Genomic DNA, 17,782 nt, shown 5'->3' on the forward strand with positions numbered 1-17,782 from the left:
TGCTGTATAATCCCCTCCGGTGGCCAAAGTCAGGATTATCCCAGAGCTGCTTTCCAGAAACCTACCAGAGCACAGGTCAACCTGGGGACCATTGCTGCCCCAGGGCACTTGCACATTCCCTACTCCTCACATGCTCCCTGCTAGCCTCTGCAGCTCATCTCCACATCACCAGAGTGTGCGGGCAGGCCAAGGGGTTTTCACCTCTAGGGAAATGTCTATTTGCTTTGTCTGTTCTTAGTGTGCCAAAGAGAAAAGCTCTAGCAGTCCGGACACTCAATAGCGTTCCTGGGCTGAGTCTGTTTGAGAGGTCCCAGAAGGGCAACCTATGCCCCCACCTTGCACACCCCAGAACCTGCCTCTGGGATTGAGCTCAAATTTGACCCAGACACACCACCGCAAATCAGACATGGTTCGGGGGGTGGTCGGCATCGAGGCACATTACCTGATCTCCGGCTCCTATTTTTTTTTTACTGCCAACAACCCCTGGTTATTTTCCGTGTTTGATCCCATTCCCTTTTGCTACCCTTACTGCCTCTGGTTCTCTAGCTGTGAGCCCCTGTTTTGTTCCCATTCTCCTGCATGCTCCCAGCAGTTATGTTCTCTCAAGCCTCCCAGATGCTCCCCACTCCCTTTGTACCCTCAAATCCTACCTGTTTCTGTCACTCCTCTCCCTCCATCCTCATCCCTGGCACTTTGCTCTGAGCCTCCCACCCACTCCCAGAGAGCCCTTGGCCTCTGGAGTGCCTCCTAGACCGAGGGGAACCCAGACTTCACTGGTCCCATAGCCTCCTGGGGGCTCCTGCAGGCTTCTCTCCCAGGACAGAAGCCACTCGTACACTGTGCGAAAAGGCAGCCCAGAACGTTTGGGGTTCTTAGATGCCCTTCTGCAAGCGCTCACACCAGAGGTAATCATGTCTATCAGGCAAGTCACCCAATTCTTTGGCTAGAAAACTATCAAAACATGGAATTGGGAAGAATTGCATAAAGTGCATCTGGTCTCATTCCCCATCAAACAAATGAGTCCCTTGTGGCATGCCAGATAGAGGCCTTTGCCCCAGGTCAGGTTACTTTGAGTGAGCAGTCAGGGGATTCCCTGCCCCGCACTGTTAGACAGAACTATCTAGAACTTAGGGCCACAGATCTGAATTTGTCTAACTAGAGCTTGTCCAAGTGTGGTCCGAGGACTCTGCTTTCAGGGATTCTGTGAGGTCCTCGCATCTCCTACTGCACAACTCTTTGTGTACTTCAACCAAACACATATCACACAGAATGATGAACAGATATCAGATTTGGGCAGTCTTTTATTATGCCAGACATTGAAGAAAATTGTTACCCTTCTTACCAAATTGTTTTTAAATAACAGCTATTTCCATAGAAAGTATGTTAAAACACAATAGCTCTATTTTTAAATGGGAAAATAGTTAATATTTTTTTCAAATGAAAGAATGCATTATTTCAATTTCTAACATGATTAAAAACAATAGATATGACCCCCACAAACAACAGCCCTTTGGAGTCTTCGATTATTTTTAAGAGCATGAATTTGAGAGCCTTTCAAATATACGAAAGAAGCTTTCATGTCCACCTTTAGGGCTCATCTTTTCTAGGATAAATGTCTCCAGTTCCTCCCACAGGTCCTTCTGTGACTGGTGGTACACCCAGTTAGCTACACTACAGTCCTTTCATGACTCAGAATAAGGCAGAGCAGGTCATGATGCCACAGGGGCTGTGTGCCAGGGAACTGCCTCTCTCAGCCTAACCTGCCTCCACTAAAACAACCCAAGTTGCATTTGGGAGATGTCCTGTCAACCCATCAGTTCATCTCCTCCTGAACTGGCGATGACTCAAGTCACCAGGACTTTTTTCTCTTGCACTTCTAGAGAAGTGGGTCACACCAATCCCACTTTTGTGCAGTTGAGTTTTTGAACCCAACTTAGAACATCACACTTATCACTATGAAATTCTCCATTAGTTTCATCTCTTGCAATCTCCATGAATCTTAATTCTGTCATTTAGTGTATTAACTACCCTTCCAACTTTTCTGTCATCCACAAAATTGATTAACATGCCGCTTGCTTCTATTCTTATCACTGATAAAAATACACCTCATTGGACCAAATCTCATGAGCCCCACTAAATACCTCATCTGTGTTTAGGGCAACCAATTAACAGATACAAGCAGCTATATATGGACCTAATGAGGTAGTCATTGACCTCAACACTTCATCCTCTGCTCCGCAGGACACCAGACTTAAAACCAACGAATGATTCCTGCTACCCTTCCTGCTGTGCCTTCTGCCCACAGATGTAACCTCACACACCTCCAATTTAAGCCACCACCCCCACTGCAGAGGAACTGTTCTACAATTTGAAATATGTATATTTACTGAGCATGCTGTATGTCAGGCACTGTGCTGTGGGTTAGAACTACAAAGATGAACTGGATATTTTCAGATCCTAGAATTGTGCCTCTACGGGTAGAAGTTCCCATATTCTGGTCTTCTGCAGTCATCGGCAAGGCCACTGCCCCCTCTAGCCCCCACTGCCAGATCCTACCCCCTCCTCCAAGCCCTCTGGGCGGGGACAGAGGCCACCTTGCTAGCATGGCTGCCCCTGCTATATTCCCCAGGGGAGGGAAGGGTGCTCCCGATGGCTTCAGTTAGAATGCAGTGACTTTTCCTCCGAACCATTCTGCTTCATGCTACCGTATTTGATCAAATAAGCTTCACTAGCCTGGAAAGCGAACCATGGAGTTAATGTTTACATGAGAAAAGACTGCCAGGTCCCAAACCAGTATCCCCCACTGAGCTTGGAGGGTAACCTGTGTGTAAACCCAGGACCACGGATGCTTCTCAGGGATGACAGCTCACGCCCAGAACCCGCGGCCTATCCTCAGCCCTCTCTGATAGCCCCTGTGCAATAGGCCGTGGGCACGGTGACGCCTTTGGCACAGCCAGCTGCTCTCTGAGCACCCGCCGTTCCACTATAGCAAGAGAGAGTTGTCCAAAGGAAACGTGTGGCCCAGGGCAGGAAGCCAGGCTGAAGGGCCAGAGGTGTGGAGGTACCCCAGCTCCAGAAGCCTGCTGCTTCTCAGACTGCCACCTCCTCACACCCCCACTCCAGGGGAATCTCCAGGTGGGGGCAGGGAGAACCAGGGGGCTGAAGGGCCACCTGTGCTTCTGCCCCATAAAACTTTAGAGGCCTAAGGGCCATGTGTTGCGGCTCCCGCTTGGGTCCCGGGCTGGTGGCTTCCAGATGTGCAGGGAACAGAAGCTGTAATCAGTGCAAAGGTCACCTTCAGGGTCTCAAAGCAGGGATTTTGGGCCCTCTCCTTTAGTCTGAGTTGTGGTTTCTCTTCAGGGCCTACCCCAGTACCCTGACATGCTAAAGTGGCCCTCACTCCTGTGTGACAAACAGGTGGTGGTTAATCACGGGCTCCAGATCCCAGCCTTCCAATTCAGCTCCATCTCTCCCTGTGCATGTTTCCTCACCTCTAAAATGGGGGTCATAGTTCTAACCTGACTCACAGGGTTATTGTGACTTAACCTTGCAAAGTGCTTGGTCATTGCCTGACACTAAGCACGCTCTCCCTGTTAATGGTTCTACGTTCTTACCACGGGAATCCTTCAGAGCCGGCACCTCTTAGACACTGATAGTATCAACGAGATGACCAAGAGAGGACTGCCACAAAAATAAGTCCCTGTGTTGTAAGACTACCTTACACTTTTCCCTCCATGGGAGGCAGGGCAGGATAAGTGCTGATGACCTCAGCTTTACACAGGAGAAAACTAAAGGTCGGAGAAGGTGGCGAGTGCCCCCCAGCTCCTGGCTGGGTTTCTGTAGGCACCGGATGGGCCTTCTCACGCCTTTTATCCTCACATCACCTGGTTCCTCCTGACACCAGAATGTAAGTGTTCTCACAAACTTACGTGCCGTTACTACCAAGTCCAAAAACACCAAGCCTCAGCTGTCCAAATATTTGTCAGCCCTCAGCTTTTGGAGAAAAATGATTTGGTTCATACTTGTCCCAAATAAATAGAAGCGGCACCAACAGAAGGACCAGCTCGCAGGACAGGATGTGAGGGCGTGGAGACCCCTGCTGAAATACGTTGGGCATTCTGATTCTCTGCAGCCTTTGAGGGGACTGAAAGCTTCAGGTGAAAACTGAGACACCACCAGCCCTCCAGGGTTTTGGGGTGGGGGGGGGGGGTCATTTGTTGTTGTTCCTGTAGGGAAAGGACAGGTTTTTGCCAGTAGGTGGCGATAGAGAAATAAGGCTAAAGAAGCCAAAGGTTTAAACTCTAAATCATAAATTTGAACTGGGAGATCATCTCATCCAACCTGCTAATGTTATTCAAAGAAATTAAGGCTCACAGAAGGTGTGCAGCTTGTTTAAGATCACACACCTGGGTAATGGCTGAGCCAAATTAAACTCCGTTCTCACCGTGAAATCTGAATGTGCACGAACACAGTCTGCCTTTCAAAACAGCCTGGCATCTCCATCATACAAAGGGAAACATCACTTCTTTCTAGTGTGTTAATCACTGCAGCATGCAGCGAAACTGCTGGGCTCATTAGGCCCTCCGAGTTCGGGTTTCTGAGCTGGGGAGGTGGGAGAGGAGGAAGGGACAGAAGGAGAGAAACAGCTATCGTTGGTGTCCTCAAGAGGCTTCATAACACCTTTGTGCTGCCTCTGAGCCCCTCCTGGCCATGACTCCCCCAAAACCATCAGGGACCACAGGCTCAGAATCGCCCCCTTCCTGACCACCCCTTCCACTTTATCAGCACCAGTTTATGGTGGAGGCGTTAAACATTTTACTGCAGATAGAAATGCCAGGTGCCGCTCTGCTTTCTTCTGCTTGCGGCGCGCAGTGAGAAGCAGAGACTCAGGAAATGAATGGACTACTTGCCCCCTGAAGCGGCCAGATTTGTTCTGAGTAGTTCTAAGGAAGAGAACATAAACAGATGGGTGAGTCAAATGTACCTCAAATGACTGTGGGCACATATTGGGTGCTGAAAAAGTGTGGATGGAGCGTCGGATTAAGATTTTAGATCAAAATGAAAAAACTTTCTAACAGTCTCAATGGTTCAAGAAGGAATGTACTATCTTGATTGGGTATATGATGGATTCCCTGTCTCTATTTAACCCCCAACCATCCAGTCCCTTGGTACGGATGTTGTAGAAGCATGCTGGGGGGATTGGTTTGGATCGGATGAGCTTTTAGGTCCCCTTGAATCCCTGGATTCCTATTTTCTATGATTCTTGATGCACAGTGAATGAAAGGAAGGGGCAAACACGCTTCTGCCTTTGGTTTTCAAAGCTTTCCAAGGGGAAAATCCTATAGGTTTTAGGTGGCCTCATCTCAAAGTCTGGTCCCATGTTCTTTTACTGAACTTTCTGCCACAGCTGGAAGATGTCATCATCCTGGCACTTCATTTGAGAGCTTCTGCTGGTTTTACCTAAATAACAAGTTTGCTTCTTTTTAATTTTGAAAATTAGGGGAAATGGACTTGTGGAAACCTGGATCGGTCCTTTTAGATGCAGGTAATTATACAGCCCAACCTCCTGGCCATGACTAGATGGAGACACATAGGATTACAGAATAGGAGAATCTGATAACCCAGCTGGTGGTGCAGAGGCCACTGCTGTGCATTGGATAACAAAAGGGAAATGAGAAACATGAAGACTAAGACCCACAGGGGAGTGAGTTCCTTGCCCCAGAATTAGGTTTCGATGCTCACTCCATCTGGAGGCACACCCTGACTTCCCTCTATTCCCTCTTCCTTCCTTGCAAAGTGGGATCCAGCTTTCCCTTCCTGTGAAAGAGCGTTGTTCACTGTTTACTGAATTAAGTGTTTGGAACTCCAACAGCAAACCCAGCTCTTGGTCTGCGGGCAGATTTCACTGGTAGGGAGAGACAACAGGGTGGAGGAGAGAACGCTGGCCTCTCATTTCTTTCTTCCCCTCCCCCCAATAGGGAGCCTCAGACAGTTTCCCTGAGAGGCTCCTGGCTGAGAAAGGCCATTAGACACCCAAAGCGAATTTTTAAAATGATGTGAGGAAGTGGGATGAGCAGACTGACCTTTCATGGAAAGATGAAATCATGTGCTTGGCAAATTGGAAAAACTAACAAGCCTAGAGAAAGCTCATGGCAGCCAAGAGGGAGCAGAGCCCCCTTCCTGCTCTGCTAGAGCCTCTAGGAGGATGTTCCCAGGCATCCGGAAAACCAGGAGACCAACTGACCAACTTCTGGTGCTGCCTGAGAAACTCACTGGCCTTCCCAAGCCTGTAAAGATTCTTATTGATCATCTTTATACCCTTAGATGTTACATGTGTGAACTTGGCTCCCATGTAAATGGCTCTAAAGAAAAGACCCCGAGGATGAAATTCAACACACACACACACACACACACACACTCCCCAAGCACAAAACCCTTTTGCAGCTTTACCTCTAATCTCAGGCTGTAGAGGGGAGGGATTGCTTTCTGGACTCTCTTATTTATTTGCATTACTGGGTCTTAGGTCCTCCCCTGCAGTCTATATCTGCACTGCCCCCCCCCCCATTAGACTGTCCAAGTGTCTCACCCATCTTTGTTCATTGACTCAGTCACCAAATGTTGACCAAGGACCTACATGTGGTAGGCACAGTGAAGGTTTACATGATGAGCAAGACACATGCCCTGACCTTGAGATTTTCAGAATTTTACAGAAGGATAATTTCCACTGGCAAAGTGCTTACGGCTTTCAGATAAGGAAACTAAGGCTCAGATAGATTCAGTTAACAGGCAGTAGGGAACAGACCCAAGTCTTCTGACTTCAAACACTCTGAGCACCCAGGAGAGTCCTGTGTCATTAGTAGGCTGTCAGTAATTCATTCTTATCTCTGAAGGCGGGGGTGGTGTCAGAAGAGCACAGTCAGCCTTAAACCAAGCCCCCCCCACCCCGCCCCCAAGCTGGGTGTGAATATCCATTATGTCCCCATCCCTGGGGTAAGGCCAGATGCTTCCTGTTCTTGTAAGTCACCAAAAGTTTTACTGCTCTTTCCAGGATTTGTTCCAAAAGAAGAATTAAGCACACAGTCTTTGGAGCCAGTATCCCAGGGAGATCCAAGTAAGTGAACTGACAACTAGAAACCCAGAGCGACTGTGACATCCGATCTGCTCCCCTCTCTCCCCACTCCTCCCACGCAAACCCACTTCTCTCCCACCCTGGATCTATTTATCTCCTCTCTTCTGTCACTTTGTTCTAAGGGGAAAGGGGAGCTAATGGAGGATTTAAACTGTGTGCACCAGGGGGAAAGGATCAGACTTTTTAAACATTACTATGGCAACAGGGTGGGATGTAAAGGGGAGACAAAGGAGTGGGGGTAAAAGAAGAGACTGCTTTGCCAGGAGGATCAGTAGCCCAGTGGTCATGATGGCAGACAGAGCCATGAGCTGGAAGTGGATATGGGGAGAAATAGGCAGATTTGGAAGATAGAGAAGGAAGACTCTAGAGGATTGGAGGTGGAGGGGTGAGAGAGGAAGCCAAGGAAGATGATTTGAGCAACTGGGATAAATGGTACTGCCATGAGGACCTCTAGGGGTGGGGTCAGTGGGGGCAGGAAGGTTGTTTCTGTCTGCCATCTTCCACAAGACATCGGGTCTGGGAGACAGTTGACTACCCAGATCTGACTGAGAAGGAGCAGCCCACCTGGGAATTCAGAGTTGGAAGATGATGAGCTAAGGTTCAAAACCAAGGTTATGAAAAACAGGAAAGGTGACCTAGGGAAACCAGAGGCCTTAAACCCGATCACCAGCACCAAACAGGTGGAGGAGCCACCTGAAGATACCAGGGAAGAAGGAACAGGGGAAAGAGGAAAATCAAGAGGCAGTTGACTGTTGCAGGCCAAGGAGATCACCTGCAGATTCCTTCAGAAAGTTGTGGCAAGTCATCCACCAGTGGGCCATGAGTCCCAACCCCACTGGGTATGAGAATCAACTGAAGACATTTTTAAAAAATCAAGAGGCAAAATTCCTGGCTCATACCTCCTGAATCACGCTCACCCTATATCTTGCTACTCTGGGTATGGTCTGACCACATCAGTGTCACCTGGGGGCTTTTTAGAACTGCAAAATCTCATACTCTACCTCAGACCTACTGAATCAAGGGATTTCTTTGCACATCAAACCTTGAGAAGCACAGCTCAGAGTGATTTCTGGGCACCTTTATTTGTTGAAGCTGCAAAAGTGACTCTGATATATATTCAAGGTTAAGAAATACTGGCCTAATGTATTGAACAACACAAAGCATTAATCTATAAAATTATATCATGTTGGATAAAACCAAAGCAATTAAGAAAATTGGTAGATTGATTCCTGTAGACACTATATCGTACCTTTTCTTCCTTGTCCTCCAACCTCTGTCCTCTGTGACAGCAATAAATTGCTCATGCTGAACGCTTAGTAACTCAATCCTGTCCTGTAGTATTGATGTCATCTTCATATCGGCATGTTTTCATCCCAATATGAGAAAGCCACCGGGTCTCAGGGAGCGCACGCTCAGAGCTGAAACCAGGATCATTAGAGCAGCCTGGGAAATGGAGAGCACAGGTGATTCCAATGTCAGCCATCAGGGTCCTGAGTAAAGAGAGCCAAGCAAGTAGAGAGCATCTCAACTTCTTAAAACCTAGCTATGAAATGAATACTTCCATCTTGAGCACGCTTCCAGATGTAAGAAATAAGGAAAAAATGGTCTATGAAGAAGTGAAACAGGGTCTCAAAATCCATGTGCTTTATTTACTGAAAAAGAAAATCACCTTTGGGCCTTATTCTAATTAACCACTATTTTTTTTTTTTAAGTTTTCATTTTAAAAGGCATATTGAACTAGTCTGCTGACAGCTGGAAGAAAAACCCCTGTTCAGGAGTGCTTCTCAAACTGTAATGGGACAGAGATCACCTGGAGATCTTGTTAAAATGGGGGGGATCTGATTCTGTAAGTCTGGGTGGAGCCTGGGGGGGGGTCCTCATTTTTTAGCAACCGGCAAGTGTGGTGAGCAAGGAGCCCTGAAGAACACCACTGCCACCTGCTGGCAACAATTCTCATTGCAAAGCTCAGGAGTAGGAAAGAACGGGTGGGCCTTGTGTAGGATACAAATCACAAGCCATAGAACAGTTCTGCTTCTTTTCTCCTTTTTCCCAGGCTACCGCGGTATCTTTAAGCCTCACTTCTTGATTTTATTTGATTCTTCCAGTCTTCATCTCAAGGATCATGCTTTGGCATAGGCAGTTTGGGGGCAAAGGACGGGAGAAGCTAGCTGAACAGGAAGAGTTATCAGGCACCGACTGTCCAGGCAGACAGGAAATAAAAGTTTGCAAGATCCGCTAATGAGCCAAGGCACTAATTCCAGATGGAGCAGAGTCAGCCAGGCCCAGAGAGGTCCCTGTCATCGCCTACTTCTCTGGCTTTTATTGCCATGCACCAGCGTAAGATAATGAACCACATTCCCAGATATAACTTATTTCCTTGATCTGCCAATTCTGTAGTATCACTCTTTCATAAATATTTCTCATCATTTCTGCTTAAAACTGTGTCAACTCATATTCATTTCTTGCTCTCATTTAATATATGCATATATCCCTCCCTGCTTACTGGTCTCCTTCTGAGGACTGGGAGGACCCCAGTCACATGGAAGCGATGCAACACACATGGGAGAGAAGAGAAGCCTGAGAATGGCCTCATGGATGATCGTGAGGCAGCCTAAGGAGATCCAGGCTTGTCCAGGCAGCTGCACACCCAAGCACAAAGGGCAGCACTGGCCTGAGTGTCCTTGCGGATACTCCAGCCCAGAAATTCCTAATATCAGTGTCCTTCTCTCTCTTTTTCCCCATAGAACTCTATTTTGAAATATTTTTGTCTCTCAGACTGCAGGTGTTAAACGATTCATTCCCCCACTTTTTTTTTATTAATCAAAGGGATATATAGAACTTCTGATCAGAATTGAATAATCAGTTTTATCATACTAAGATGATGTAATTTCAGTGAAGAGCAGAGAAGATACTACTATCAGGTTATATGGCTTTCGACCAATTCCCACAGTGTTTGAAAGGTCTAGAATAGCTTTTAGCCCCCACCTCCATCATAACCTTCATATATTCACAGAGGTCCAGAGATCCTAGCCAGAACCAGTCCTAGTCTTTATCACAACTAAAAGAAAGGAAAAAATTCGAAGACTGCTACAAACAAGTACTGATATGTATAGATACATGTGGGTAATTCCATGGTTGCCTCACCCAGGAAAGTGAAGGAGAAGATTGGTATCAATTTCTCATTCTACCGTTCCTGACCTTCCCTCCTCACTAGCCTTGCAGATCTCATACCTTTATAAAAACTCAACACATAATTCTACAAAATTAAGATGAGAGTAAGAGACCGCAAGGTCCTGAGACTCAGTCTTGGTGAATTCTACATCTGGGGGTCGACACTGACATGGTCCGAGCCGAGGAAAGTATCCTTAGGGCTTTCCCACACTTGACTGGAAGGCCATTGCTTCTGAAGGCTGTAAGTGCGGCTGATACCGAGAATTCTAAAGCAGTTATAGAAATAAGTACTAGCCCGAGTGTCCCGGACCTTGGTGCCCAGGGAAAATCTGTTAAGAAGTTAAATAAATGAATATACCCTGCATCTTGCCACAACTTTTTACTTTCTTTTCATTGGATTCTCAGGGGGCTCTGGTGGAGAGAGGAGAGAAAGCCCAGGTTAATGCAATGAGGGGTCATCAGAATAACAGAGCCCTTTTCCATTCCTCAGACTGCAAAATCGACTTGTCATTTTTAATTGACGGGAGCTCCGGCATTGGCAAACGTCGATTCCGAATCCAAAAGCAGTTCCTGGCTGATGTTGCCCAAACTCTTGACATTGGCCCTGCTGGTCCACTGATGGGTGTTGTTCAGTATGGGTAAGTGCTGTTCTTAATCCAGAAATCAAACGATGTTGCATGCTGAATGTTGTGCCATGAATCATACCAACGCATCCTACAGCACATATTCATCCTCTTCCCTGATACAGATTAAACAACAGAAATGGAAGCAATTCGGGTGCCATTTAAGAACTCTGACTCTTCCAGGAGGGAAGGACAGGTTAATGAACATGTGGAAGTAAATGGCATTTGCACTCATGCTTGGTAGAGAGAGTATTTATTTGGGAATGAGGAGAGCTGGATTCAAGTCTTAGCTCAGTCAATAATACGCTGCATGGCCTCGGGTCAGGGCTTCACCTCTCTGTCCTCAGTTTCCTTACCTGTAGACCAAGAAGGTGGACTGCGCCCAGTGCTCCCTCCTATCCACTTATAAGTAAGAGGCGTCGAAAATATGGTGCTGTAGGTTGACTTTTCCTTTTCTCCATGTGACCTGCTACTGGAAAACCTCCCCAGGTAATGGAGCAGACAGGCAGGCTGGGGAGTTGGTCCCATCGGTCAGCTGAGCACCAGGTGACTGTGTCCAATCCATTCCGTTATTCTAGTTAGGGTAGAAACTGAGCATTCATACTGACATCCACACTCAACCTTTCCTCTTATTTGGGGTCATAAGTCAATCTTATTTCATAATAATAGGCCTTTCTCCAAAGCAGATATACAGATGTTGGCAGATAAGCAAACAATTGAAAGAGCAAACAAGCATAAATCTCAAATAATTGATGGAACCATTAAGGGCAGGAGAGCAATCTCACTTTCCACAAAGGACCCTCGTACACAATATGACCCCTTCTTCCCCACAGATCTTCAGCTTAACCTTAGCAATAGAAACTAACACAGACCCTGGTGACTCTTGCTCAGAAGCCTCAAAAACGTAAGAACGTTTATACCTGACAACAATCAGAGGATCTCCAGATCTTTCAAAATTTCCCAAGGATCTCCAGCAGTAGCATTTTAATCAAGGTTGTTATAATAAAGGCCCTAGAATATTTATTTTTGAACTGTAAAAAGAAATAATCAAAAACCCTTTATTTTCATAAGAACTTATAACATTTGTACTTTTAGCACTAAATCCCAATAACACATTTAGTAATATCTTCTATTCCCGTGAAAAATTTTTCCCAAAGAAAAATTAGTAGTTGAGCTACCTGGCACTTGTATATAGTCAGAGTCAAATATATGAAAATAACCAATTGCTGCAAATGTCAACTCTCAATGCCAAAGGATCTATCTTGAGGACTTTAACTTGAAATAGAAAAATAAGATTTTTTTTTTTTGGTCATTGTTTTCTTGTTTTCGAAATGTCAACCTATTTTCATTCCTGCATTACTTTTTAAAGATAGCAAACAGAGAGCAGGCTTCTCTAGGGAGGAAATGTAAGCATTTTCGTGCCAGATGTCCCCAGTCAATTTTATTGGGGGGTTCAAAGCTTGGTGTGTCATCTTGCATTAAAAATAGCTGCTTTAAAAGCTGTGTATACCAAGGTTTATAGTATAATATGAAAATAAGGTAATAAATATGTCAAGGAAAAGAAAAATGGCAGGAGAATGGTGCGTGTGCCAGTGAGAAGGTGGATGAACGAGCAAATGTAGCAAGGAAGGAAAACCATTTTAGTCAAGGCGCCCCACCCCACAGAAGACCATCCCTCAACCCCCCACCCTCTGCCGTTTTCCTAATGTGATTACCAATTTCACTTTCTAAAACTGCCTTGCTATTCATCTTTTTTGCCTCCTGGGTCCTTATTAATTTAGAACACTTAAGAGAAATTGTGTCTGTTTTCCTTCACTTGATGCTCATAGAAGGTAATCAATCATCTGCACCCTCCTTAGCCGCGGGGTGGAGTGGAAAGTACAATGAACTAGTGACAGTATATCTCGAATTCTGGCCTTAGCTCTGCTGTGTGACCTTAAGCAGGTCCTCTAACCTCTCCATGTGAGTGCTGCCATCTGTAAAGTACTGGGGGTGCATGGGATGATTTATTAGGGCTTTGCCAAACCTGACGTTCTGTGATTCAGTGACTGGCTCTGTACTGGGAAGACAACCAATAAATGAATGTTGGGCTAACAGACTAGATGAGCCGCCTCTCCCTTCTAGCTTTGGTTCCGGTTAGGTAGAGTGATTTCTAATGACACAATGTTTTGCATGGAGGTAATGGATCCGTCAGTGGAATGTGGGAAATACAATAAATTGGAGGGTGGTATAAGAAGGGTGTGATGAGGTGCAAGGGGAGATCCATGTGCCCAGCTAAAATTGCTTTTGGTTTCAGCTGCCTGGCTCCCTCCTTGAGAGGCTCCCTACAATCCTTTGACTAACAGTCTTAGTGTATAAAAAGGGAGGGAGTGGGGCAAGAAAGGGGAGGAGGCAGGAATCCTCCCAGATGTGGGGCCTGTGTTTCTGGCAAAGGAAAGCAGGAAGAACCAATACTTGGCGGGTTGGGAATCTGATTCTTCTCCTGGTGTTTTGGGTTCTCAGCAGATTCCAATGCCCACCTTACCATCCCTGGGATCAGCCCTGTTCTCTCAGAATCGCAGAGCCTTGGGACCATAGATAGCTCTTGTTTTCACTTCCTCATGTTATAGAGAGGAAATGAGGCTCTACAAGAAATGGCCAGCCCTGGGATGCCTGGATGGCTCAGCTGGTTAAGCACTGCTGCCTGTGGCTTGGGTAGTGACCCCAGGGTCCCACCTTGGGCTCCCTGCTCAGCAGAGAGCCCGCTTCTCCCCCTGTCTGCCACTCCCCTTGCATATGCTCTTTCTCTCTCACATAAATAAATAAAATCTTTAAAAAGAAAGAAAGAAATGACCGTCCCATAAAGAATGAGCACTCCAAGGAGAGGCATAGGCTGGGAAGGAGCTGGCCGGGCAGGAGTCCCCACACCTTGGAATCTCTGCTCATGCATGCCACGCTTCTGGGCCCCCTGCCCGCAGCCACCAGCCACCAGCTTCCCAGAAGTTTCCTTTTCTGCTTTTCTTTAGGAGGGCTGAGTCAGAATTTAGACTTCTACAGCTAAATTAAGACTTTTAAATTTAGAATTTAAAAGCCTCAACTATTAACAGGAAACAAAACGCAAATACAAAATAAAAATACTGGAAGTATTAAAAATGGTCTGATTTATGGAATGCAGTACTCATTCCGAATCCTGATTCTGACATATCCTACACAAAAATCTTTCGGGTGCAAGAAACAGAAAACCAGTCCACGTAAGCCAGGTGCAGGGAGGCTGATGTCATAGGACTGACAGGTGTTTGGTCCTTCTCTCCCTTCTCTTCCTTGGCCTCTCCGTGTCCTTCTGTCCACTCCATTCTCCTCTAGGCTGACCAACAGGCTTGTGGTTTCTGCTCCTCCATAACTTCACCTTGCACAACCTGGGTTCCTTCTCCTGATCCAGGCTAGGGGGAGCCTTAACACTGTGGTACCAGCATGTTCCCTCCCCCAGGTACCATCTTCCCTGCACACAAAGGAGCCCGTAACCCACAACTGCACTAACCTCTCAGCAAGCACAGATTTCCTTCCACAATCATCACTCCCCTCCCATAAGAGAGGCGGTGCTGCCCTCAGAAAAGTTGAGTGACTTTCCTAAGAGCACACAGCTAAATGCATGACCGCTGGGGAGAAGGCAAATACTAAATCTTGGGTTAATCCCTAAAATGTCAAACAAAATTGACTTCAAAGTGAAGATTTTGCTCATCTGCCCAGAAAGCTTCTGATAATTGAGGTTTTCCACCAAGCTAAAGACCTAGATGCTGTGCTTAGACAAAAAGCCAAGGACCAGAGCACTTTGGTGGCTCAGTGGTTGAGCATCTGCCTTTGCCTCAGATCATGATCCCAGGGTTGATCCAGTCCCACATCGGGCTCCCCCCAGGGAGCCTGCTTCTCCCTCTGCCTGTGTCTCTGCCTCTCTGTGTGTGTGTCTTTCATAAATAAATAAATAAATAAATAAATAAATAAATAAATAAATAAATAAATAAAATCTAAAAAAAACAAAAAAACAAACAAAAAAGCCAAGAACCAAGCCCTTGTCTGGCACATGAGTTCTAATAGAGAAGTACACAGCCAACAGGCTCGTGATCACACTTAATACCAATAGAGACACTGAAAGGCTAAATGAAAGGACAGCCAGAGCAAGTAGCTATTAGGTGAACTCGAGTCCACAGAATGAATGAAGCCAAGCCACTTGCGTCTTCACTGCAGCCTGGATCCATGTGTGCTGGGTGCCCCTGGACCTTCCAGATGATCTTATTTTCGTCCTCAGTTTCAGTATAAATGGAATAGAATTGCACATGTTCTTTTGAACTCTGTAATCAACCTTAGGATACCAAGAGTGGGAAAACAGTTATAGAACAAAGCCAAATGTTGGTTTTTCTTCATTTCAACATGAAATAGACTTTTTCTTTGCTCCCAATTCTGTAACAGCTGCCCAGGGTTTTGGAAAGTGGCTCTGGGGTGGGCTGCGCACCGTTACTCTTCTTACCTAGCAGCCCTGGACTGCAGAGCTTCAGTGGCACACTCAGCCGCCCCCTCCCTCCCTGCCACCCCGTTCCGGAAGGAAGGATGCCCAGAGGCTCCCATGGATTAGCTGAGCCTCCATGTGTGGGACAGAGTGGAGGGGAGAACAAGTAGCAGGACTGGTATCGTAGGCAGAATAGTGGCCCCCAAACTTGTCCACCTGAAACATGTGAATATGTTGCCTCACATGGCAGAAAGGGACTTTGTAGATGTGATTAAAGTTAAGGACCCTGAGATGGGGAGATTATCCTGGATTATCAAGTGTCCTAATCACCTGAGACCTTAAAAGCAGAGAACCTTTCCCTGCTATTATCAGTCAGAGGAACATATGACCATGGAAGAATGGTCAGAGATAGATTACTGCTGGCTTTGAAGATGGAAGAAGGGAGCCATGAGCAAGGAATGCAAGCAGCCTCTAGACAATGGAAAAGACAAGGAAATGGGACCTGCCATCCCCGCCCAGAGCCTCCAGAAGGGAACACAGCCCTTCCAGGGAGACCATGTCAGACTTCTAACCTCCATAACTGTAAGGTAATAAGTGTCTAAGCCACTGGGTTTATGGTCATTTGTTACAGCAGAAATAGGGAACTAATTCACCTGGCAAGGAGGACCATTCTGGCACTTTCTCTTGAGTCTGCAGCAAAGGAGAAGTGGATAGGGCTGGAGCATGAGACACAGCTCTGTGGGGCTCAGAGCAAGAAGGTGCTGCCCAGGCCCTAACTTCACACTGGTATTACTAGGGAGCTTTAAAGCTGTCGATGCCCGGGTCCAATTTCAGATTTATTAAACCAGCATCTAGTAAATACCCAGGAGTTGATGTTTTAGTCTGTAATTCCAGTCTGTTGCCAAGAGGGTAAGAGACAGTTCAGCTTCCCAGGAGTAGAGTGGCCCCACTGTCCAGAACCCAGATGTCTCCAATACCTATGCTGGTCTTCTTGCACCCTACACTGCCTTTACAGAAACTAACAGGATCCCAGAACAGCTGCCTGTCATCTGCCTAGGAAGGCTCTCCAGGGCCTAATGACACTTGTAAAGACTGTGCCTCTACCCTCCTTTCTAAGAGACAGGGACGTGAGCCCTTCAGCCTCATTCCTCAGGGACACAGTCTCAAGGCTGAGTGAGCTATGAATAACATTTATACAAAAATCCTATGCTTTTTCTATTCCTCACCATTCAGTTCTCCCGGAGGTACAAATAAAACAAAGACTACAATTGACTTCCAGCACTTCCACTCTAGGGTTCCCCTTATAGCCCCATCACACATTGACTGGGCTTATCACAGAGCTCCCCCGAGATCATTCACCCTACATCCCTAGATCCCTAGATCATTCTGCTAGAGAAGCAGATGGCCACTTTAATGCACATTAGAACCACTTGGGGAGCTTTTGAAAATCCCAATTCCCAGACCAAACCTCAGATCGATTAAATCAGAATTTCTGAGTGTGGGACCCAGGCAGCATTAATTTTTAGGGCTCCCCAGGTGATTCTATTGTGCAACCAGAGTGCAGGCACAGATATTCCCACAGGCCTGTGCCGTCAACTGGTGAATCCTCTCCCGGCTATGTACCTCCTCCTCCTTTACTTAGCCTTTTTCACACTTTCTCCAGACTATTTCTCCCCACTCCTCTTATCACTGGCCACCCACTGCTGCTTTTCTTAATTCTTACAGCATCCTCTAAGACATTGCTACTCAAAGTGTGATCCACGGTATCCACTGGGAGGCTGTTAGGCAGAACCTCAGACCTCACCGTGGACCTTTAGAATCAGAATCTACATTAGACATTATCCCTGGGTGGCCAGGCGCATGCCTGAGTTCAGGAAGTGCCAAACACTGTGTCTGTTGCAGACATTCCAGGTCACAGACAGTGCTTCCAAGCTCTGTGACGCAGTTACAGACCAGCGAGCCTAAGAGTCCGTTTGTTCCAGAGTGACTCTCAGATTAGCAGATTGCATGTCCACATTTTCCCCAGCAGGAAGAGGTATGCAGGTTAATTTTCTACTCTTTTTGGTGGATGAATTGAATTACTGTTATTAATTACAAGAAACGTTCATCTAAAAACAAAATTTGATTATAGGACCCTGCTCCCCATCTCTGATCCTAGGAAATGTAAGACCAGTGTCCTTTCCAAAGGAGCTGGTTGTACAGAGTCCATCAGCAGGTTGGCCCAGGCCACTGGGTTGGCCATGTCCGCTCAGTCCCTTGAGAAGTTGGTAGCGAAATCATTTTTGTTCTGAGCCAGGTAATGCACTCAAGGAGTAAATTTTCTGCCCAACCTGCAGTTCCTGGCATGTCCTTGGGCAACCAGGGTCACTTTAGAACGTC

The 17,782-nt window shown here is 46.5% G+C and overlaps 1 protein-coding gene across 4 annotated transcripts in view; it reads left to right on the forward strand.

Moving 5' to 3' along the window:
- VIT (vitrin) overlaps positions 1–17,782 on the forward strand; it is a 104,644-nt gene that overhangs the window by 66,505 nt on the left and 20,357 nt on the right. For 3 of the 4 annotated variants that reach the window (XM_038561262.1, XM_038561260.1, XM_038561261.1), the window contains exons 9-11: positions 5,501–5,545; positions 7,049–7,111; positions 10,791–10,938. In XM_038561262.1, coding sequence (XP_038417190.1) covers positions 5,501–5,545; positions 7,049–7,111; positions 10,791–10,938 — 256 coding nt within the window. The remainder of the gene's footprint in view (positions 1–5,500; positions 5,546–7,048; positions 7,112–10,790; positions 10,939–17,782) is intronic. The other variant, XM_038561264.1, reaches the window with a different exon arrangement.

This window comes from Canis lupus, chromosome 17 (genome assembly GCF_011100685.1).
Source record: "Canis lupus familiaris isolate Mischka breed German Shepherd chromosome 17, alternate assembly UU_Cfam_GSD_1.0, whole genome shotgun sequence".
In the NCBI taxonomy this organism is placed as follows: Eukaryota; Metazoa; Chordata; class Mammalia; order Carnivora; family Canidae; genus Canis; species Canis lupus.